This window comes from Ovis aries, chromosome 13, assembly GCF_016772045.2.
Source record: "Ovis aries strain OAR_USU_Benz2616 breed Rambouillet chromosome 13, ARS-UI_Ramb_v3.0, whole genome shotgun sequence".
Lineage (NCBI taxonomy): Eukaryota > Metazoa > Chordata > Mammalia > Artiodactyla > Bovidae > Ovis > Ovis aries.
This window is the reverse complement of record NC_056066.1, coordinates 37,001,817-37,025,479: the sequence shown is the minus strand read 5'-3', so window position 1 is coordinate 37,025,479 and position 23,663 is coordinate 37,001,817. Positions and strand designations below refer to the sequence as shown.

Genomic DNA, 23,663 nt, shown 5'->3' with positions numbered 1-23,663 from the left:
TCCATGTTACTCTCTCAATTTGTCCCACCCTCTCCTGCCCCTGCTGTGTCCATAAGTCTGTTCTCTATGTCTGAGGCTCTATTCCTGTCCTGCAAATAGGTTCATCAGTACCATTTTTCTAGATTCCGTATATATGCATTAATATCCATATATATGCATTAATATACGATATTTGTTTTTCTCTTTCTGACTTAAGAAGTATTATCTATAAATGCTAGAAGTTCTCACCCAGAAAGGTGAACCGCTCCCACTTTGAACTGGGAGGGAACGATCCTCAGATGACTCTGCTTATTCTGGCCCCTGGAGGGCACACATGGGTTAAGCAGTCTCCTGAGCAGAAGTGCCCACTTTGTTGTTATTTCCCTTCCTTTTTCACATTTCCATTTATAACTCAGTTCGTCAAATTCACATAAATCACATAAGCTGATGATATATCTTCATATTTTCCCATTACACTACTTTTGATTGAGGGAATCCAATTATTCGTTAGTGAGAACGAGTTCTTAAAGAATCACAAGTTCGTAAGCAATATCAATCCTCATTTGATTGCTATCTAAATCATCTCTGGTATTGAGAGGCATCATCAGTTTTATTATTTCTTCCCTGTCAGTCATGACTGTGTGACCCCAGAGAAGTCACCCTCTTAGGTTTATTTTATCTCAATGATATTTTAAAGCTTGAAGGCAGAGTGTTGAATCAATGTTTCCTATGGAATCTTCCTATTCTACAATTCTCTTTGTGCAAAGGACCAGGGAAATTATGAAATCTAAGTCGGTGACAGAGCAGCACCATGCAGTGTGGGGCCCCTTACAAACCACGGGATGGTTAGTACGTCATGAGCCTCCCTAAGCCCCTGTTTCCTCGCCTATAAACTCAGGATCCGATGCCCCTTAATGCACAGGAGATCTCTGAGGATTTATGAGATGATGCCTGCTAATCCTTAGCATGGGCTGGACAGCAGGATTTGTAGTGAGAGATCATCAGCCACTGCCGACAGCTTCTTCCATGAAGCATCTTCGTTTCTACCTCTGCTTGGGGACTTTCTCCCGCTTTCTGAGGCTCGTGCACAGGATGTGCCAGGGGTTTAACATTCAGATCAGCTCAGAAACAAGAGACACCAGAAAGGGCAACTGTCTTTCTGCAGGGACAGTGCTTAAGCGTGCACGTGAGACCGAGGCTCAGCTGTCTAAATGCAGACCTGCTGTAAATCTCACCTTCTGCTTACTTTTGTCACTTCCCTCCATCAATTTATTCTTCCTCTTGTGCGTCTGAGGATCAGCCTCCCAAATAAGCGATCCTCTTCCAGGTCCTTGTCCCAGGGTTTGCTTTTTGCAGGAACCCAAACTAAGACAGCAGCCTTCAACAGACACGAACCAATCTTAACAACCGTCATGAAATTAAACTGAGAAGAGGCCCTGGAGAGATTCCCCTCTGGGCTCTTCTTCCTCAGCCATCTGGGGTCCTGCAGAAGTGTCATGAGCAGGATCTTGAAGGACTGTTTAAGACCGTGTACAGTGCTTTCTCCTCACTTACGTACACAAGGTCACTGGCTGGCTGGCTGGTTGGGTGTGGAGAAGTGTAAGAGTTAACAATGGAACCCAGATTTGTCTGAATCCAGAGCCAGAGATTTTAATTGATGTGATACAGCTTTGGCATGGAATAATGGTCGTATCTACTGTTAAAAAAAGAAGTGAGTATCCAAACTTTATGAATCGTTAACATGATTTCCTATGTATAGAAAGTGCACACACACGTGTGTGTAAAGTGAAACCTTGTGATAAAGCTTCTGTGGCTGTCAGTTGATTACCAGACCCTCTGCTCTCCTGTTTAGATAACTGACTGTGCTGGTTCATTATCCTGTCCTTTTGTTACTGTCACAATAAAATCCATCTACATTTTATGCAGTTGAAAATTTCAGACCCCATTTATAGTGTGTGACAGCATTTTAATGTAGACACATCATATGCAAACAAATAAATCTACCTGGTAAAACATTAAAAAAAAAAGCCCAAATGCCTTCCTACTAGATGTTGCTGTAGTGGTTCCCTTGCACTTGTGGTTCATTTTTTGTAAAGGAGCTTTGCTTTTGAACCCTGAGACCCACATTCTAAAAGCGTGTGTTTGCTACTTCAGGGTTCTTAAAGAGAGGACAGAAGGTGCAAAGGAGCAGGGAGGAAAAAACCCGAGGAAAAAGGGAGAAATGATGCTAAATTTTTCTGTGCACTCCTTGAGGAGTGATTTGCCTCTTCAAAGTGGTCAATGTGGTTCCTTTTTTTCATGATAGAAAATTGAGCTGATAACCGAGCAAGAAAGGTCCAGGTCACTGAAGGGGTCACATGGTTCAAGTGTTATTGAGACAATCCTTGAGGGGTGGGTTTGGGGCTGGGTCTCATCCAATTTTCACCAATAATTAAAAAATGTGTTTCTTGGGCTTCATCTCACCTTCTCTATCTTCCTCTGGCATCAACTTCACTTTGTTTCAGTTCCCCATGTCCCCAGTTTACTGTTCTCTGTTTGCAGTAGACACCCCAGCGACACCCATGAATCCTGTTATCCCACTCAGGAGTGTCTCTTGGGGATTCCAGCTAATCTGTGTCTCTGAGGCCCCAAGAGTTCAGGGAGTTTCAAACCTCACCACTAGCTAACTCTCTACTTGCATGACTCTATCAATGGACCACGGGCTTCCCTGGTAGCTCTCCTGGTAAAGAATTCACCCACAATACAGGAGACCCCAGTTTGATTCATGGAGGAGGGATAGGCTACCCACTCCAGTATTTCTGGGCTTCTCTGATGGCTCAGATGGTGAAGAATCTGCCTGCAATGCAGGAGACCTGGGTTTGATCCCTGGGTTGGGGAGGTCCCCTGGAGAAGACATGGTAACCTACTCCAGTATTCTTGCCTGGAGAATCCCCAGAAACAGAGGAGCCTAGCAGGCTAGAATCCATAGGGTCACAAAGAGTTGGGCACAGTCATATCCATAGACCACAGAGCTCTTATAATCATGCATCCTGGATGGTCCTTTCCCTGTGAGAATCTCAATTCCAAATAAGTTGCTCCCTTGTTGACCAACAGACCTAAATCCAGGGTGGAAAAGATGAGGCCAATATTGGGGACCTGAGTCAGTTTTCAGCTTTCAAACTCTGGGCTGGAAGAAGCACAAGGTGGAATCAAGGTTGCCAGGAGAAATCTCAATAACCTCAGATATGCAGATGTCACCACCCTTATGGCAGAAAGTGAAGAGGAAATAAAAGGCCTCTTGATGAAAGTGAAAGAGGAAAGTGAAAAAGTTGGCTTAAAGCTCAACATTCAGAAAATGAAGATCATGGCATCTGGTCCCATTGCTTCATGGGAAGTAGATGGGGAAACAGTGGAAACAGTGTCAGACTTTATTTTGGGGGGCTCCAAAATCACTGTAGATGGTGATTACAGCCATGAAATTAAAAAACACTTACTTCTTGGAAGGAAAGTTATGACCAACCTAGATAGCATATTCAAAAGCAGAGACATTACTTTGCCCACAAAGGTCCGTCTAGTCAAGCCTATGGTTATTCCTGTGGTCATGTATGGATGTGAGAGTTGAACTGTGAAGAAGGCTGAGTGCCAAAGAATTGATGCGTTTGAAGTGTGGTGTTGGAGAAGACTCTTGAGAGTCCCTTGGCCTGCAAGGAGATTCAACCAGTCCATTCTAAAGGAGATCAGTCCTGGGTGTTCTTTGGAAGGACTGATGCTAAAGCTGAAACTCCAGTACTTTGGCCACCTGATGCGAAGAGTTGACTCATTGGAAAAGACTCTGATGCTGGGAGGGATTGGGGGCAGGAGGAGAAGGGAACGACAGAGGATGAGATGACTAGATGGCATCACCAACTCGATGGACGTGAGTTTGGGTGAACTCCGGGAGTTGGTGATGGACAGGGAGGCCTGGCATGCTGCAGTTCATGGGGTCCCAAAGAGTCGGACACAACTGAGCAACTGAACTGAACTGAACTGATGAAGATAAAAAAACAACCTATTAATAAAAGAAATGTACAAAATGGAAACAATTTTTCTAGGGTATAAAAATTAACCAACCAAAGAAATCAACTTATTTTTTTTGGAGGGGGGGGTCAAAAATTCTTTTTAAAAAGCACTAACAAGATGGATTTTTTGTTTTCACCAGCCCCACAGGCTGGGACGTTTTCAGGCATCCCTGTGACATAAGGACAGAACATACCCACTGGGGGAAGACTTGGTCAAAACCAAAACGAAAAGTGAGGGAAGGCATTTTTTCCACGACATTTTCTATTTGAAAGTAGATTTTCCAGAAGATAATTGTGTTTTATCCTTCTCTTCTCCAACTTTTAATCTAAGTACAGTTAGCCTTCTGTATCTGCCCTTGCAGAACCCATGGATATGGATGGCCAGCTTCTCGATGCCACTTACATAAGGGGCTTGAGCATCTGGAATTTGGTATCTGCAGGGGTCCAGGGACCAGTTCTTCATGGAAACTGAGGGACGGCTGTGATCAAATAGTTATATTAATTAAAGGAAAGACACGAAATATACTAGTGGGTTGTCATTATCATTACAAATTACTGTGACTGATGCTAGGTATTTAAAAATGCTTGGAAGCTAAGAGCTTAGTGATTATGACAAAATTTCATGTAACTCATGGAGGAAGAATGTAGATGAAGGTTTTTGCTTGTTTGAATTGCTGAAGAACCCAAAGCACTTACAAGCCATTCCCAGCTTCTGTCAACCACCTGAGTTTCAGTTACCATAATGGATCCATTAAAAAAGCAGTATCAATTATGGTGTTATGAAGTACCACAAACAAAGAAAGCCTGATTCCATCATTATTCAGATTTTTACAAACAGATCACAGCAGACATGTCCAGTTAGTTTTAAAGAATCGACAAAGTTCTCTTTTTTTCAGGTTGAATGGTCTATGAGATTTTTGAAGGACTACCCAGTGAAACTAACTTTTGTAGGTTTTTGGAGTGCCCCTAAAACTCACAAATATGCTCCGAATAGATCCTTAAAGAACAAAACTGACTCACTATGGGGTCATGTGCTGACACCAATGGTCATAAGACTTGTCAACACTCTTGGATGGGGAAGAAGCTAGGAAGAAATAGGTCCCAGGTAAAGAATGCAGAGGAAACATGTAATATTCTTCGAGCCCAAGGGAAATAAGAAAAGGTTTCAGTGGACTGATAGGAGTTTCTGACTTGAAACAGGTTCAAAGAGAACCCCAAGGGCTAATTGGATGGTCTAGTATCATTGCTGAGAAAAGGAAATGAATGGTTGAAATTCTTAAATCAAATATAACTTTCTTAACAAATGACATTCAGGTTATTTTTTTGTTGTTGTTAAATTATCTGGCTTCCATATGACTAGTGGGAGTTTCTCATTGAGTAACTGAGTCTTTAAATTTTTGAACGTATTTCATTTCAGTGCTCTCTATGTCAGATGAGCAGATGTGAAGGACTGTGAAACAAATGTTTGAAATAAATCTATTTCCTAGCAGGTTTTCAAGCACTTGTTGAATGTACGGGGTTTGATATGTAGACTGTGGACCACAGTTTGGTTTGACTTTAAGATTTGTTGATGCTGCTCTTAGCTAAAGTTTGATCAATGTCACAGAGGCTTTGAACATGGATTAATTGTTCTTGACCTTGATGCTGAGAAGGAATTTTCAGTTTCCTTATTTCATTCTAGCTTTGGGTTTATTTATTACATTTTCAAATTATTTTAGCTATTTGCACTTTCCAAACACATTATTTTGCTTCAGTGGTTGCACTGTGACTTTGAATATGATCAGGAACACAGAGTGACTTTGGAAATTAAAAGCTGGCTGTTCATGGGATTCTCAGTGACAAGACTTGAAAATGATGAAGTGGTTTCTTTCATCCACAATTAAGAATTTATTTAAAGGAGGCCTTGGAAAGACAACAATATTTCTGTTTCCATTTTAGAATAATAATGAAAACATAAGATGAGAAGAACAATATTATTTCATGGATTAAAACCCTGAAGAAAAAATATTAACCATCCATCTATTCATCTGACAGTCATTTATCGAGCATCTACTGTGTACTCAGAATGGTACTATAGAAAGATACCTAGAAATAATTTTTGCTTTTTAGCATCTAAATAATGTTACACAGCATTATGCTAATCCTGTTAGCAGAAAGAAATGGGAAGACAAGGGAGCACCTTTAAAACAGTTTGCATCAGAATATTTTTCTTAGCTACGTCCCTCCATATTGATGAACAAATGTAAACATCCTGGAAGTAGCACCATGTTGGTGTGGGCAAAAGCCCGTGTCATTCCTTTCCAGTGTTTTTCTTCTTTTCCTTTAACAAAAAATTTAGTAGTGAAATGAAGCAAAAACATCCTTGAAATTTCTGATCTGAAGCCAAAACAAAACCAGAAGTTTGGTCCTCTATCTTTGTCTTCCTTATTTCTTGGGTGGATAGGAGAGCTTGGTGGTTTCTTTTGTTAAAAATCTACTTAGGTAGATTGAGCCCTGAGAGCCTGTAGAAGCTAAAACTATCCTGGGAATATGTGCACGGCTCCTTGGACTCTGTATTTGCCTTAACAAGCTCGAGAATAGCAAGTGAGGGTGGCCAGGAATTATTGCAGAGACGGGGTTAGAAGGAAGCTGGGGCAGAAAACATGATTCACGTCTATCGGTCTATGAGATAACATGTTCCACAGAAGGATGAAATAACCTGGTCTTTTTTCCCCTTTCATTAAGCCCTTTTGTTTTACCTGTGCCCTTTTCCACTGAAATATCACCAGGTATTTTAAATAATCAAGCTTTTTTCCTTGGTGGGACTGATTTTTGGTGTGGAAAAGCGATGAAATAGATATTTTGTTCTAGTGTTCAAATAACTATACAATTTTATTTCATTTATTTCTTAATATTTTATGATTCTAACCATAGAATATTTATTCTTGTTTCTAAAACAGTCCTGGTAGGGAACTCAGGCCAGTGCCTTGTTTCTCCTCCATGTGGTAATTCAGGGACCCAAGCTTCCTCCATATTGTGGCTCTGTTATTCTTTATTATTATTATTTACTTATTTTTTTAATTGGAATGTAGTTGCTAAAACAACTTGCTCTTAAGATCTTGACTCATGAAGAGTAACTTGCAACTTCTGCAAGAGACAAAAACATCCTTTTCAGCTACCCGGTCCTTCCCCTCTCCTTTCTTTTCTTCCAGTTTCTTCTCTTTCTGCACCTTGTTTGAATGTGCTTGGGAACCCCCAAATTGAGGTGTCCTAACTCAATGTATTTGTCTTTTGTTGAAGTCTATAAGTCCACAGGCCTCACAGCATCCTTATAATACGGCTGTTGTACACTCCATTGTCAATGTTTTTTTGTTTAAGAGCAGTCATCCTCATGTTTTGGTATCAGCTGATGCCAAAACTAGGTGACCACAAACATGTCATGCAGAAAAGACTCAGGCCTTAATCTAACATTTGGGAACAAGGCAATCATTACTAGCAGGGATTTTTTTTTTTTTTCATTTTGCAATGAGTCATGAGATTTTATGCTTTATTTCTTTTCCTAAAATGATTTTATTAATGACAGCAGCCCTGACATCTAACCTGTATGAGAAGGCAGATAAAAGATACAGGAGATTCATGACCTTCAGTATCACTGTTATCTTCTCTTGTTCTTTGCGGACAGGGCAGATGGATACCCCCAGCAGGCAGAGGCAAGTGGCTACCAGGAGGACCTTTATAATGGGCAATGGAGGGAGAATGGATGCTCCATTTGGATAAAATAGATACTACTTTGAGGAGAAAGACAAGTGACTGGAATCACCAATGCAGTATTTCCTTCTTTATTCCCCATCCCATCATACTGTCTTCTCTTTCAGAAATATCTCTGTATCCTTCAAGAATCAGCATTTCAAAGATCGTTTCAAGTAAGTGCAAGAATAAAACAATCTTAATCTAATGGGCTCAAGGCATCTCTCTGAACCAAACGATGGCTTCTTAGTTTCACAATTTCTTGGTTCCCTTTCCTGATCCAAACCTCTTAAGCATCATTTTCCTTCTTTCCCAGTTTCTTTTATGTGTTTCTCTCTGAATGATCTCAGGGCACTGTCTTTAATCATGGAAGAGGAGAGAAACACAAGGGACTTTTAAGAATTATATAAATAAAAGTAAATAATTGACCATAAAGGGTGAGACCATGGGGCAGGCATGAAGCATAAGGAAAACCAGTGTCACATGTACCAGGGTGGTCATGGTCCACTGGTACCTTCTCTGGGTACGGTACACAGGTGAGACAGGCAGGATTCCCTGCCCATGAGCTTCTCAAGGGCATCCCAGACACTGAACTGGCACAGTCAAGGTCAAGGATGTGAAGACAGAAAAGAGCTTCTCTCTTAAGTAATGGTGCCAGCTTCTACAACAGGCCCTTTAAGAATGCTTGGCTTGGGTTGACAGTACAGACATCTTTAAACCTACTGCAAAAGCAAAGATAAAGTGGATTCTCAAAGCAGTGTTTCCATTCTAGGGAATGTGGGATCCTTGGGTTGAGGAGTTCCAGGAAAATTGCCTGTGGCATGTCAACCAACCGGTGATCGGCTGGGGGAGTCTGCTTCATCTGTATTCCTAATTAAAGTCCACATTCAGCACAGTCACATGTTTCCATGAAAAGCCCCACCAGAATGATTCTAGATTGCACCAGCTCCAAAGGAGTCTCATATGTAATGTCTAATTCAAACGTCTGCCCTCTTTACATCTGTGTCCCCCATGTCCTGGGCAAGAGGGCATGAAGCGTTCAGTGTACAGATAGCAAGCTGCCTGGATGATGACTTTCCCTCTTGGTGAGCTGTATACAAGAAATCAGAACTTTCCAGTTGAATGAGTGTGGGGAGAGCAGAAGGGATTAGAAGGCGGAGGGTTCAACGATGCCCAAAGTTTCTATTCTGAGAAAACAGGAAGTGGGAACATTGGAGAAGGAGGCTTATGGACAGGGTGATGAGTTTGGTTGTAAGAAAATTGGATTTAAATTTCTAGGGAGGGTAAGGGAGTAGAAATTGAGACCTAGAGTCCAAGAGAAGGTAAAGATTGGAGTTCAGAATGGGAGTCCTGAGCATCAGGAAGACAGGGGGCCTGGGTGACATAGATCAGGAAGTGCTGTGATGGGCAGACGGGCAGAGGAGACCGAGGATTCAGTCATGTGTGGACAGGAGAAGCCAGCTGTCTCCTGCAAGCTGATGGCTTGCTGGCCCTCTCGTGTTCCCATTCACCACACGGGGCATGGCAGTCTCCTCAGGGCATGTGGATTCACCAGGAGAAACCTCCCATAAAACGACTCATTAAACTGCTGGTGTCTTCCCATCCATCAGATGCCAAAGCACATCCCCTGGCAACCCGAAATCCTCACACAACAATGCAGGAGGAAAGGCCAGGAAAGGGGTGGTGTCCCTGTTTACTCCCCTCCCTTGGTCTCTCGACGGTAAAATTATTATGTGTAAGACAGAGCAGCAGAGTCCCCAGGACCACTCTGCGAAGGGTCCATGTGGGTGATTGCAACACACCCACTGAGTGCCTTTACTCCACAGTCCTGACCCCTGCCCCACCCTTGCACACTCCCTCCACAGGCTCATCTGCGGCCGCAGAGGTTAGAAGGCAGGTTTCTAGGAAGACTCACCCTGGGGTCTCTCTCCAGCTGCTGCTGATGCTGTAGGCTGCGTCTTCTCTTGGCCTTGGCCAGGCCATTGTGATAAAAATGGTACAGGCCTTCAGCGAAGGGGAGCTGTGAAGAGTCAGACAGACACAGGCAAGGTTAGCTTCTGGGGGTGCCCCTGGACAGGGATGCCAGAGCTGGGGTGCATGCTGGGGCTCCTGGGATGGGACTCCGCATGTGACCCTCTGGTTTTCTGTCACTGTTCTCCTCCCCATCTCCCTACTTTTCAGATGTAATATGTTCACCTCCCTTCTCCCCCAAACCCATTCTTTCCTCCACTACTGTAGTTTTCGTCTATCTTTTCATCTTCTCTTCTCAGCCATAGAGACTTCCCTTTACGATCATCCCCACACCAACTTCTCCAGTCTCTTCTCTTAGGTATCACAAGAAAAGGAAACTGCAGGCCATTAGCCATTAAAATGGAACCCATGTGGACCATCCCCAGGTCCCCCCATTGTGCCTGTATGAATCTTTGATCCCAAGTCCATGAACATAATAAAGTAGTTGTTGTTTTATTAACAGATTCACAGACTTGGAGAACAAACTCAAGTTCCCAGAGGGGAAGGATGGGAGGAAAAGAGAGGGAGTTTGGGATGGACATGTACACAGTGCCATATTTAAAACGGATAACCAACAAGGACCTACTATTGTATAACATAGGGAACTCTGCTCAATGTTATGTGACAGCCTGGATGGGAGGGAAGTTTGAGGGAGAATGGATACATGCAAATGTGTGGCTGAGTTCCTTTGCTGTCCACCTGAAACTACCACAACATTGTTCATTGCCTATCAGTTCAGTTCAGTTCAGTCGCTCAGTCAAGTCCGACTCTTTGCAACCCCATGGACTGCAGCATGCCAGGCCTCCCTGTCCATCACCAAATCTTGGAGTTTACTCAAACTCATGTCCATTGAGTCGGTGATGCCATCCAACCATCTCATCCTCTGTCGTCCCCTTCTCCTCCTGCCCTCAATCTTTCCCAACATCAGGGTCTTTTCAAATGAGTCAGCTCTTCACATCAGGTGGCCAAAGTGTTGGAATTTCAGCTTCAACATCAGTCCTTCTAATGAATGTTTAGGACTGATTCCCTTTAGGATGGACTGGTTGGATCTCCTTGCAGTCCAAGGGACTCTCAAGAGTCTTCTCCAACACCATAGTTCAAAAGCATCAATTCTTCTATGTTCAGCTTTCTTTATAGTCCAACTCCCACGTCCATACATGACTACCGGAAAAACCATAGCTTTGACTAGATGGACCTTTATTGGCAAATTAATGTCTCTGCTTTTTAATATGCTATCTAGGTTGGTCATAACTTCTCTTCCAAGAAGTAGGCATCTTTTAATTTCATGGCTGCAATCATCATCTGCAGTGATTTTGGAGCCCCCCAAAATAAAGTCTGACATTGTTTCCCCATCTATTTGCCATGAAGTGATGGGACCAGATGCCATGATCTTAGTTGTCTGAATGTTGAGCTTTAAACCAACTTTTTCACTCTCCTGTTTCACTTTCATCAAGAGGCTCTTTAGTTCTTCACTTTCTGCCATAAGGGTGGTGTCATCTGCATATCTGAGTTTATTGATATTTCTCCTGGCAATCTTGATTCCAGCTTGTGCTTCATTCAGCCCAGCGTTTCTCATGATGTACTCTGCATATAAGTTAAATAAGCAGGGTGACAATATACAGCTTTGATGTACCCCTTTTCCTATTTGGAACCAGTCTGTTGTTCCATGTCCAATTTTAACTGTTGTTTCCTGACCTGCATATAGATTTCTCAAGAGGGAGGTCAGGTGGTCTGGTATTCCCATCTCTTTAAGAATTTTCCAGAGTTTATCATGATCCACCCAGTCAAAGGCTTTGGCATAGTCAATAAAGTAGAAATAGATGTTTCTCCGGAACTCTCTTGCTTTTTTGATGATCCAGCAGATGTTGGCAATTGGATCTCTAGTTCCTCTGCTTTTTCTAAAACCAGCTTGAACATCTGGAATTTCATGGTTCATGTATTGCTGAAGCCTGGCTTGGAGAATTTTGAGTATTACTTTACTAGCATGTGAGATGAGTGCAGTTGTGTGGTAATCATTGGCTATACTCCATTATTAAATAAAAAGTTAAAAAAATAGTTGTTGCTTAATACTAATAAGTTTGGGGTTGGTTTGTTACTCAACAATGGAATACAGGAACAAATGGGTAGCTGAAAAATAAAGTCTTATTCCTTCCATTTTTAGGACTGTGCAGATTTGGAACTCCACAATAGCACTGGGTCTGTCTGTCGGTTGGTGACACCAGCCTGGAGCAGCCCAGATAAGGGCCCTCAAGGGATGTTCCTGGCACTGGAGGAGGGGACCTGAGGCCAAGGAAGCAGATACTGGATGAACTTCAAGGGCACAGCAAGTTTGGCTAGGGGTCGGGTGTGCGAATGAAAATTTTTTAGAACACTGTAGCATTTGTGATTTAGTTTCTGTTCATTAAAACCACCTTCTTCAGGGCAAGTTAAACATAAATATTTTATGTGCATCTTTCCAGGCTCAGACATTCTTGAATGTTTTCTCTACTTAACCCTGCTGATGTGCTCAGGGAAATATTAAGGTTTATCAAAAAGGAAGAGGGAAGATGGAGAAGAAAAAAATGTAGGCGTGCTCATCTTTTGCTCTCTAAAGACTTGTGCCTGTGACCACAGTGAGGTGGTAAAAATTTGGGAATTTTATTTCCTATTCTGGAGGGCATGAAGAATCTGTGAATTTTTAACAAGAAAGGAAATTTGGGGTTATCAAGCACCATTAAGCTTTGGACAGACATTGTTCTGGCTCTGTTTTACTGATTTTTTAAAAAATTAAATTTGAACAGAGGCAAATGGAAAACTCCTTCTTACAGTAGAATTCCAATGAAGAAAAGTAGAAGTCACGAAAGGAAGCTGAATATCACCATTTGGAAGCACCGTGAATAATTATGATGGTAGACGCAGACGTGGGGAATGGACTTGTGGACACGGTCGGTGGTCGAGGAGGTGGGATGAATTGAGAGAGTGGCACTGACGCATACCTGCACTACCCTGTGTAAAGCAGCAGGTAGTGGGAAGCTGCTGCATAGCACAGGGATCTCAGCTTGGTTGCTCTGTGATGACCTAGAGGTGTGGGATGGTGGGGTGGGGGGAAGAAGGCTCAAGAGGGAGGGGATATGTGTATGCTTATAGCTGATTCCTGTTGTTGTACAGCAGAAACTGACACAGCATTGTAAAGCAATTATACTCCATTAAAAAAAAAGCACACAAATAATTGTGGCTGGCCAGTGTCACCAAAGGATGCTTAAATTAGTGGGTCATATCAAATGGTAAACAAAGAGAAATAATACCTTTATGGTGGAGAAATCTGGCAGAGACCCCCTCAACCAAGCGATCTAAGTTAATCTCACCATGGATGAAACACATCAAAATCACATGCCTCCTGATACGATACACTGAGAAGGAGACATCCCTTATATGATTTTCTTGCCAAAAAAGGTAATCTGTGTTCAGCCAGAGGAAGCATCAGGCAAACCCTTAGCTGGCTACTACCCTTCCAAATCTTCAAGCTCACGAAAGTCAAATCAGGACAGTAGAAATTTTCAAAACTGGAGGAGACTAACAAGACAGGACAACAAAATCAATTCCTATCTTGACTTGGGTCCTAAATCAGAAATAAGGGCATTAGTGGGACAACTGGAATAATGTGAACCAAATCTGTAGATTAATTATCAGTGTTGTAGCAATGTTTCTCCTGGCTTTGATAATTGTCCTATGGTTTTATCCGATGTTGACTTTGGAAAAGCTGGATAAAGGGTATATGGGAACTTTGTGCTATTTCCAGTTCAGTTCAGTTCAGTCGCTCAGTCGTGTCCGACTCTTTGAGACCCCATGAATCACAGCACGCTAGGCCTCCCTGTCCATCACCACCTCCCAGAGTTCACTCAGACTCACGCCCATCGAGTCCGTGATGCCATCCAGCCAACTCATCCTGGGTCATCCCCTTCTCCTCCTGCCACCGATCCCTTCCAGCATCAGAGTCTTTTCCAATGAGTCAACTCTTCGCATGAGGTGTCCAAAGTACTGGAGCTTCAGCTTTAGCATCCTTCCTTCCAAAGAAATCCCAGGGTTGATCTCCTTCAGAATGGACTAGTTGGATCTTGCAGTCCAAGGGACCCTCAAGAGTCTTCTCCAACACCACAGTTCAAATGCATCAATTCTTCAGCGCTCAGCCTTCTTCACAGTCCAAATCTCACATCCATACATGACCACAGGAAAAACCATAGCCTTGACTAGGTGGACCTTAGTCGGCAAAGTAATGTCTTTGCTTTTGAATATACTATCTAGGTAGGTCATAACTTTTCTTCCAAGGAGTAAGCATCTTTTAATTTCATGTGCTATTTTAAAAAGAGTAATTTTTATTGTGGTAAAATATACATAATATAAAACTTTTCATTTTAAAGTATTCAGTGCACAGTTTAGGGACACTAAGTATCCCTCCACTGTTGTGTAACCCTCACTACAGAGCTCTTTCCATCCTGCACATTGAACTCTATGTTCATTAAATGATAACCCCTCATATCTTCTCCCCCAGGTCCTGGCTGCCACCATCCTACCCTCTGTCTCTAAGAATTTCACTACTCTAGGTATTTCATGTAAGTGGAATCATACAATACTTATCTTTTTGTGACTGACTTATTTCACTCAGCTGAATAGCTTCAAGGTTCATCTGTGTGAAGCATTGTCCGAATTCCCTTCCCCTTTTTCTGGCTGAATAATATTCCATTGCTTGTATGTACTATGTTGTGTTCATCCATTCACCAGCTGATGGACGCCTTCCACCTCTTGGCTATTGTGAATCATGCTGTTGTGAACATGGGTGTACCTGTGTGCAATTTTTTGCAAAATTTTTAAGTCTAAAATTATCCCCAAATTGAAAGTGTTTACAATGTAAAAATATTTTTCTAAAATTACATTTGAATGGCCTTAAGAGGGTCATATGTTTAAAAAGTTCAAGCTGGAGGTCCCACCACTTCCCATTATCACATCCTGAAGTCCTTCCACATGATTATAACTGAGGGCAGTTGAATGGCACCCTGGCTTGGTCTAACTGCCTCGTTTTATAGAAAAAGATACTGTGGCTCATGAAGGAGCAGGACTTCCTAGTTGAGGGGGAGCTTTTAAAGGAAATCCTTGGTCTCTGGACTGTTCCTCCAGACCCTCCCCACTACACAGCTTTCACTGCAATCTCTTGCTATGTATGTCCCATCCCCTTTGTAACCAGCACTATGAATTCACGAGATTGCAGGCTGGACTTCCTGACAAAGATGAGTGTGACTCAAGCACAGCAAAGCTGGTGAGTGACCTCTGCTATGTCCTGGGGACCCATGACCCCAGATTCTTCGATTAGAAGCACTGTCGTGGCTATAGAAGATATGGAGTTATTACTACTTGGTCTCATAGAGAAGACATGGAGTTACTAATACTTGGTCTCGTAGAGCTGATATTGGAAACTTGGGCAATATACAAGTAAATTGACTGATCACAGACTAAACAGAAGATTAACCTGCAGGCATTGGCTATTTTTCTGAGCCCTTTTTGCCTCTTGTCTTTGGAGTGTAAAGCCCAAATCCACAGGCCTCCGAGCCTCTGAGAAGTGACTGAGGAGATTATGAGCAAGTTTGAGCCTATGTCAGGCAGGAGACAGATGCCATGCCCATTTCAGTAGTGCAAGGTACCTGCCGTCCACAGAGACCTCAGTGCATTCCTCCATTTCTTAAGTAGAATGCTGATCTTCCAAATAGAAATGATATATTAAAAGCAATCTTAAGTCCTCAAACCTTCACTTGCTTCCCAGTAAGATACTTCTCATATATCTCAACTCTCGTGTACAGGCTTAGTCATGTCACTTGTGTTTGACTCTGCAACCCCATGGACTGTAGCCCACCAGGCTCCTCTTTCCAGGGGGATTCTCCAGGCAAGAATACTGGAGTGAGTTGCATGCCCTCATCCAGGGGATCTTCTGGACCAAAGTTATCTTCATTTAAACACACATACACCCCCACACATAGCCTTCTTTTCTTCTTTTACACCATCACCTTTGTCTCTTAGGGCAAACTATGCATGGTTCCAGAAGGAAGGAGAAAAAAGAAGTGAAAGAAGAATTCACAGCAAATCGTCAGCTTGAAGGTTCAGGCTGGGTGACAGTATAATAACGCTGCTAACTCAGACTTGCAGTTTTTAGAAATTCTCATTATGCCTCGGAATGTTATGGATCCCAGCAACGCTTCTCATTGCCTCTCTTCTGGCTCTCTTGCCTCCTTTTCCCACGGATAACCATGGCTCCAAGCTAAAGCTTCTCTTTGAACCCACATGGTCACTTTCCTCAACAGCAGGAACTGGCTGCTGATTGTGAACAGATAAAAAGGCGTGCTAAACCCTCCTGGAGCCCACATCTGTCTCCCTTTAGACCAGAGTCCCTTCCCCTTAGGCACCCACTGGGACGCTGGTCTGCAAAAACAGTCTCCACCTCAAATTTTGTGCTTCTGTGCATTTGCTGTTTTAGGAATGACCACTGCTTCTCAGAGGTTCTCAAATGGGACCAGAACTCCCAAACATGGTGGTGGTGGGAGGTCTCTGGTCCTGACCCATCCCTTTTCCTTTGGCAGGTTTGTCCCTTATGCTGATTTTCATGATGCTTAGTCAAGTTTATTTGAGCAAGTTTGATGGAATATTGGACTTTGTTCCACATATAAAGAATTTTGTAATTCTATTGGCAAGGGGAGCTCCTGTATGGGGTTCAAGGAATAAAACCTGGGAAATAAAACATCAAGGATTGAAAACCGGCTCATCTGATAACAGTTCCATTTGGGGGGTGGGATTCTGCATTTCACAAGGGGGCCTAGGTTCTTCATTTTACTGACATTTCCTGAGACCATGCTTAATTTCCTGGATTGCATGCACTCTCTTATGCGTGGGGGACTTCGCTTTGCAGTAAGGAGGAGGGAGAAAGGGAACTGGGGGGCGGGGGCAGGGACAGGGTCCCAGACTCTGCCCTACTGGCACTTATAGGCCAATGAAGAAACACACAGGAAAATTACAATGTTCAATTGACAAAGACATATAATATTATAGAAACAGAGATGGACAGAAATAGGGAGATTGCAGCTTTACAGCCACAATTAGATAGGAGAAGGTAAGGAAAAGAGAGAAGGAGAGAGGAAGGGGTACCCCGAGAACATTTTGGAGAGAAGCAAGGTCAGTTGATATGATTTAGCATTAAAAGGCCTCTCCTTGCCTCCAAAGTTTCCCTCTCAACTCCATCCTAAATTTAATTTATTTTTTTCATATCAAACACTTGTGTGAAAGTCCAGTTAACTCTGGGAAGGGTGACACCCTAAGCCATGGTCAGCTAAAGGCCTCACTGAAATTTGCTGATGGGATGGAGGGTTAGAGGTCCAGAAAGGAAGAGAGGAGAATTTATGGGGATGGGGGACGAGGGGCAGGGGGCGCAGCAGGGTCAGTACCAAAGCATATTCCTGCCTACGTTATACCCATGCTTCAGCCTGAATAGTCTCTTGTGTATAGGTTCTCAGGGCTCATCTGTGCTGACTTGTATCTTATCCCCCAATCAAAGTTCCTCCTTCTTCAAGTCTGGACCCAGGGTCACACACCTCAGCCATCTGAATACTCTCACCTCTTTCTGTCTTGTTTTGGGAAAAGAGATGGGCAGAAAGTGGGTCTGGAGAGATATAGGTAAAGATCACCACCTCTCCTGCATGAGACTTCTTCTCTGTCTTCCACTTCCCCAGGATCAACATAAATTGTGTCTCTTGTCAGGCTCTCGGGTGATTAACAAAAAAGCTCAGAGAGCATGATGAGTGGCTGAGCCTTGGAGACAGCAGCAAACCCAGGGAGACAGTCTGTGGCGCTGATGGCTGAGGAGAGCCGGGAGTCCTCATTAAGCTTCTCTGATCTTGGAGAAAGCCTCTCAGGCACAGGGGTTTCAGTCATGTATCATCATGATGATGTGTGTTACAAACCACGGAAAGTCTTATTGCTGTTGTTTTGCTAAGTCGTGCCCGACCCTTTGCAACCCCAGGGACTGTAGCCCACCAGGCTGCTCTGTTCCTGGGATTTCCCAGGCAAGATTACTGGAGTGGGTTGCCACTTCCTTCTCTGAAATCTTAGTAGCTCCAAACAGAAACCGATTATTTAGCTCAGTTTCCTGGATCAAAAATTTAAGCTTACTGAGTGGCCCCTCAGGTATTGACTTCATAAAATTAAAAACTTCTGTGAAAGACCATATCAAGAGAATCTAGAGCGCTAGTGACAGACAGGGAGAAAATAGCTGCGAAGGATACGTAAAAGATTGCTATCCAACATACACGAAGAGCTTTTAAAATCCAACCATCAGAAAATAAAGAACTTGATTTAAAAGTGGTCCAAGGGGACTTCCCTGGTGGTCCAGTGACTAAGACTCCACGCTCCTCAATGCAGGGGGGCCTGGGTTCAATCCCTGGTCAAGGAGCTAGGTCCCACATGGTGCAAATGAGAGTTTGCATGCCACAACTAAAAGAGTTCACATGTGCAAATTTTTAAATTAATTTTTATTGGAGTATAGTTGCTTTACAATGTTGTGTACAAAGAGTTTTTACTGTACAGCAAAATGAATCAGCCATACATTCCCTCCGTTTTGGACTCCCTTCCCATTCAGGTCACCAGAGTGCGTTAAGCAGGGTTCCCTGTTGTTAAAAACAAAACCCAAAACAAGCATTATTTTTCCTGCAAAAAACAGAAACAGAGAGAGAGCAAGAGGGATCCTGCAAGTTACAATGAAAGATCAAAGATCCTGCAGCCTCAACTAGGACCCCGTGCAGCCAAATAAATTTAAGTCTATATATGTTCTTTTAATTGTTAAAAAGTAAATGGATCAAGGACCATAACATATCCCTTGCCAGTGAAGACACACACGTGGCAAACAGGCATATGAAGAGATACCCCACATCGTATGTCATAAGGAATTGCCAATTAAAACCACAGTGGCATACCACTACACATCTATTAGAATGACCCAAATCTGGAACACTGACAGCACTGAAGGCTGATGAGAAGGTGGAGCAACAGGGTGTCTTATCCATTGTTGGTGAGGATGTAAAATGGCACAGCCATGCAGAAAGACACTTTGGCAGCTTCTTAAGAAGCCAAACATACTATTTCCATATAATCCAGCAATTGCACTTCTTGGTATTTACCCAAATGAGTAGAAAACTCATGTTTAGACAAAAACCTGCGCAGATGTCTAGAGCAGCTTTATTTGTAACTGTCAATATTTGGAAGCTTCTGAGATGTCCTTCAGTAGGTAAATGGGTAAATAAACTGCGGTATATCTAGATAACAGACTATTATGCAGTGCTAAAAAGAAATGACCTATCAAATAAAAAAAAGACATATTACTAAAGCAAAGGAACCCAGTCTGAAAAGTCTGCATACTGTATGATTCTAACTATCTGAAATTCTTGAAAAGGCAAAACTGTGCAGAGAGAAAAAAAAGTTCAGTGTTTGCCAGAGGTGGTGGGGGCTGAGAAGAACAGGTAGAGCACAGGGAATATGAGGGAAGTCCAAATATTTTGTATGATATTCCAATGATCGATATGTCATTATACTCAGGTCCAAACCTACAGAACTGGCACCAAGAGTGAACCCTAAGGTAAACTATGAATTTCTGGCATTATGATGTGGCAATATAGGTTCATCCTTGGTAAAAAAGGTGCCATTCTGGTGAGTAATGTTGAAAAAATGTTGATAAAAGTAGACAGCTTATGTGTGTTGGAGCAGGCATATATGAGAACTATCTGTACCTTTCTCTCAGTTTTGTTGTACACTTCAAATTGCTTTTCTTAAAAAAGAGCAGTAGGCTTTTGTTTTAAGGATTTTCTGATGTGGACCTTTTTAAAAGTCTCTGTTGAATTTGTTACAATATTGCTTCTGTTTTACGTTTTGATGTTTTGGCCACGTGGCGTGTAGCATCTTAGATCCCCAAGCAGGGACTGAATCTGTACTTCCTGTATTGAAAGTGTAGAGTCTTAACCACTGGGCTGCCAGGGAAATTCCTTAAAGTTGCTTTTAAACAATAGTCTTAAAAATAGACGTTTGGGCTCAGTGAGAGAAGGAGAGGGAGGGATGATTTGAGAGACTAGCTTGAAGCGTATACATTACTGTATGTCAAATGGGTAACCAGTGCGAGTTTGATGCGTGAAGCAGGGCACACAAAGCTGGTGCTCTGTGACCACCTGGAGAGAGAGGGTGGGGAGGGAGGTGAGAGGGGGTTCATGATGGAGGGGACACGTGTACCTAAGGCCAAATCATATTGATGTATCTCAAAAATTAAAAAAAAAATCACAGTATTGTAAAGTAATTATCCTCCAATTAAAAGAAATAATCTTAAAAATAGTCTTAAAAAATAATATAATCCATTTAAGAAAGAAAGCGTTAGTCGTTCAGTCCTGTCTGACTCTTTGTGACCCAATGGACTGTAGTCCGCCAGGCACCTCTGTCCACAGAATTCTCCAGGCAAGAATACTAGAGTTGGTAGTCATTTCCTTCTCCAAGGGATCTTCCTGATCCAAGGATCACACTTGGGTCTCCCACATTGCAGGCAGATTCTTTACTGTCTGGGCCACCAGGAAAGACACTCATTTAAGTGGATTTCAATTGCTATAATTACCCAAACAGAGCAGCATGTTGGAAATGGGATATAGAGTATGTATCTTTCTTTTTTTCAATTTTTATTTATTATTTTTATTTTTTTGATCATTCTTTTCCTTTTATTTGTTTGAGGGGGCATGTTTGGGCAGTGAATAGCATGGAGATGAGGACTTGGGCATTTTGAATAAATGCAGTGATTCTAAAACTATAAAAGGAGATAATAATTGGAACTATTCAATAAGAAGTCATTCCACTCTTAGCAGACTGGCATAGGGATGCACAGCAAATGATATGCTATCTCATAAAAATCAATCAACAAGAAACAGATCAAGACAATTTCATACTGAAGGCAAATAAGCCACATTATTTAGATGAATAAAGTAAATATGATTTCACTAGAGGAGCGGAAGGCTTGACAGCTCCTTTGAACAGATGCCGCTGAAACAGCGGAGGAGCCTAGTTGTTTATTTGTGCCTTCAGCTCCTCTGTCAACAGGAGGAGGCCTGTGGTGTGAGGATGTCATGTCTTTCAGTAACCAGATGTGACAGAAAATCTTACTCAGCCCGAACTTATCAGGGCATATTGTAAGGGTCACCTGATCTGAGAAAGCCCTTTGTGTGTAGAACCAGAAGGCAATTGTTAAACAGAGCTTTCCACACTTCAACACATAAAACAGGTATTTGTAAGAGCTGGATGAAGCCATCAGATCAAGTGAAGTCTTACAAGCTAGAGAACTATAATATGCTTTTCTTTGCACATAAATCTGAGTATGTCATATTGCTGTCTGTAGAACCCAGCCCTTTTAAAGCACTTTGTCTCTGCAGGGCTCAATAAAAACTTGTCAATAGAATATACTATATGGATGGATGCTCCTTTGGAATTAGCTATTTGTAAGAGGAGGGGATCAGTTCTTTGAGGGGAAGATAAAGGAGAAAGGGGAAAATCCTTGATCTAGCACTCAGGACACCTGGTTCTAAATCCACCTAACTCATTTCTAAGCTTCTCCTAAGTATTGTTCTCCATGGACAACACTCAGTTCTCTTCTGTCATGCTAAGAGCTTCTCTTGCCTACAACTAGGAGCACCAAAAGGCTTGGGATGTCCCTGATTGTTTGTTTCTGTAGGACTGAGCTACTAGTCCACAGTGGGATTCAAACTCTGATTTATTCCCAAGAACTACACAACTAATTTATATCAAACCTAAAATGACAGACAATGAGACAGGTGAAGAATAGCTGAGTCTTAGCCTTATTCACACAGACAGTTCCTTTCTAGACTAAGGAAAAATTTCCATGTATCACCTCAGAAATGAAAATCTAGTATAGGCACTGTTCCTTTGGAATATCAGGGAATAAGGGGCTTAATCCAGTGTGCTGAGATGACACTTCTGTCCTGGCTTTTCTGTTGGATTTGTAAGTTAGGGGGCTAGTTTTAGATTCTTGTATTTGTGTATTGGGGAGGAAGTGGGATGCATTGAATCATTTTGTTCTTAGCTGGAATAAATTTCATGGACGGAACTGGCCACCTCTACGAGCCATTCACTGTGGCTATTAGTATCTCTGATGTCCTCATCCAGTGGCAATGGGATAAGACAGGTAACCTGATTCCCTAATAGCAGCATCTGTCAAAAGGGATGGTGCTACCTGCTTCCAGGCTATGAATGGTTTCTCAGGACAAAGGAAGAAGGCAGCCTCTACCCTCAACTTCACTATCAGCTCAACTTGTTGTCCTAGGGTTTCCTGTATGTGGCCACTTGGTTATACTTTCCAAGAACCTTTCGATGATCCCCTTCTATTTAGGCACAAAATCCCAACACCTAACATGGTGTGGGTGACCCTTCGTGAACTGTCCTCAGTCCACTTCTGTGGCTTCATCTCCCCTCTTTCTTAGCATCTAGTCTGGTGATACTAATAGTAAACCTTATACAGTTCCAGTGCATTTTGTTTCACCTGCCTCACCATCCTCTATAAACCCCGTTTCACTTTAACTTGCTGAAATTCTGAGCCTCACTCAGAAATCACCTCAACTTGACCTTGCCTGCCTTGTGAAGACTCCCCTTCTGCTTCACATGTCGGATATCACAGATCCGTCACAAAATACATGGTCAGGACTCTAGTAGCTTAAGACAAGCAAATTGGTATCTGGGATTTCTGTGTTTCTGTATTTCACTCATGCTCTCTGTGCAGCAGACAATTTTTTTTTCTTTTTAGTTTATTTAGTTTTAATTGAAAGATAATTGCTTTATAGTATTGTGTTGGTTTCTACTAGACATCAACATGAATCAGGCATAGGTTTACCCATGTCCTCTCTTACCTGTACATCCCTCCCACCTCGCTCCCATCCCACCCTTCTAGGTTGTTACTGAAGCCTGGTTTGAGTTCCCTGAGTCATACAGCAAATTCCCATTGGCTCTCCAGTTTACATATTGTAATGTATGTTTCCATGTGACTCTCTCCATACATCCCACCCTCTCCTTCCACCCCCCTGCAGCTGTGTCCACAAGTCTGTTTTCAATCTCTGTGTCTCCACTGCTTGTGCAGCAGACATTGTTTTAATGCCCTTCCTGTATTCCCTCTCCTTGCCCTGGAGGTCACTGTAGACAGTGTCTCTCTGTGCCAAAGTCTTCATGCATCTCTCTGCTGAGGGGGTTCTCTGACTGTGGATGCATGCTTGGTCTGCGTGGGGTGGGCAGAAGGACAAGGGATTTGCTGCCCCTCAGGTAATCTGATGAAGAATGGGGGCTGGTGGCTACATTTTCTGGCTTCCTCCTCCTTGGATGGGATAACTCAGAGATGCTATATCTCCCAGAGTGTCCTGTAGGAGAATGTTGCAGAAGTGGTCCTCATTTTTTTTTTAATGTGGACCATTTTTTTAAAGTCTTTATTGAATTTTTTCACAACACTGCCTCTGTGCTATGCCTTGGTCTCTTGACCACAAGGCATGTGGGATCACAGTCCCCCAACCAAGGACTGAACTGGCACTGCCCGTATCAGAAGGTGAAGTGCCAACCATTGAACCACCAAGGAAGTCCCCCTCACTTTGCGTATGTCTCTCTGTATCAGCTCCTTTGGATGGTTCCCTCCCACAATGACATTGAGCCTGACCAGATGGCTTTCTTCGGCCAATGGGACTTAATAAATGTAACACAACCAAAGATCCAAAAAGTGTTTGCACACAAGAGTTTGATCTTTTCTCTATATCTGAAACCTTTCTTCCTTGTTCCCAAGTCCATGTCTTGGGGTCTGATATCACACTTGCTTGAGTATGCTAG

General features: G+C 42.6%; 1 protein-coding gene across 1 annotated transcript in view; it reads right to left on the bottom strand.

The window, feature by feature from the left end:
* The window catches only part of LOC443027 (neuroendocrine convertase 2), a 240,527-nt gene that overhangs the window by 203,333 nt on the left and 13,531 nt on the right, over positions 1-23,663 (bottom strand). Inside the window, exon 2 of the mRNA XM_042230652.1 lies at positions 9,658-9,762. Coding sequence (XP_042086586.1) covers positions 9,658-9,762 — 105 coding nt within the window. The remainder of the gene's footprint in view (positions 1-9,657; positions 9,763-23,663) is intronic.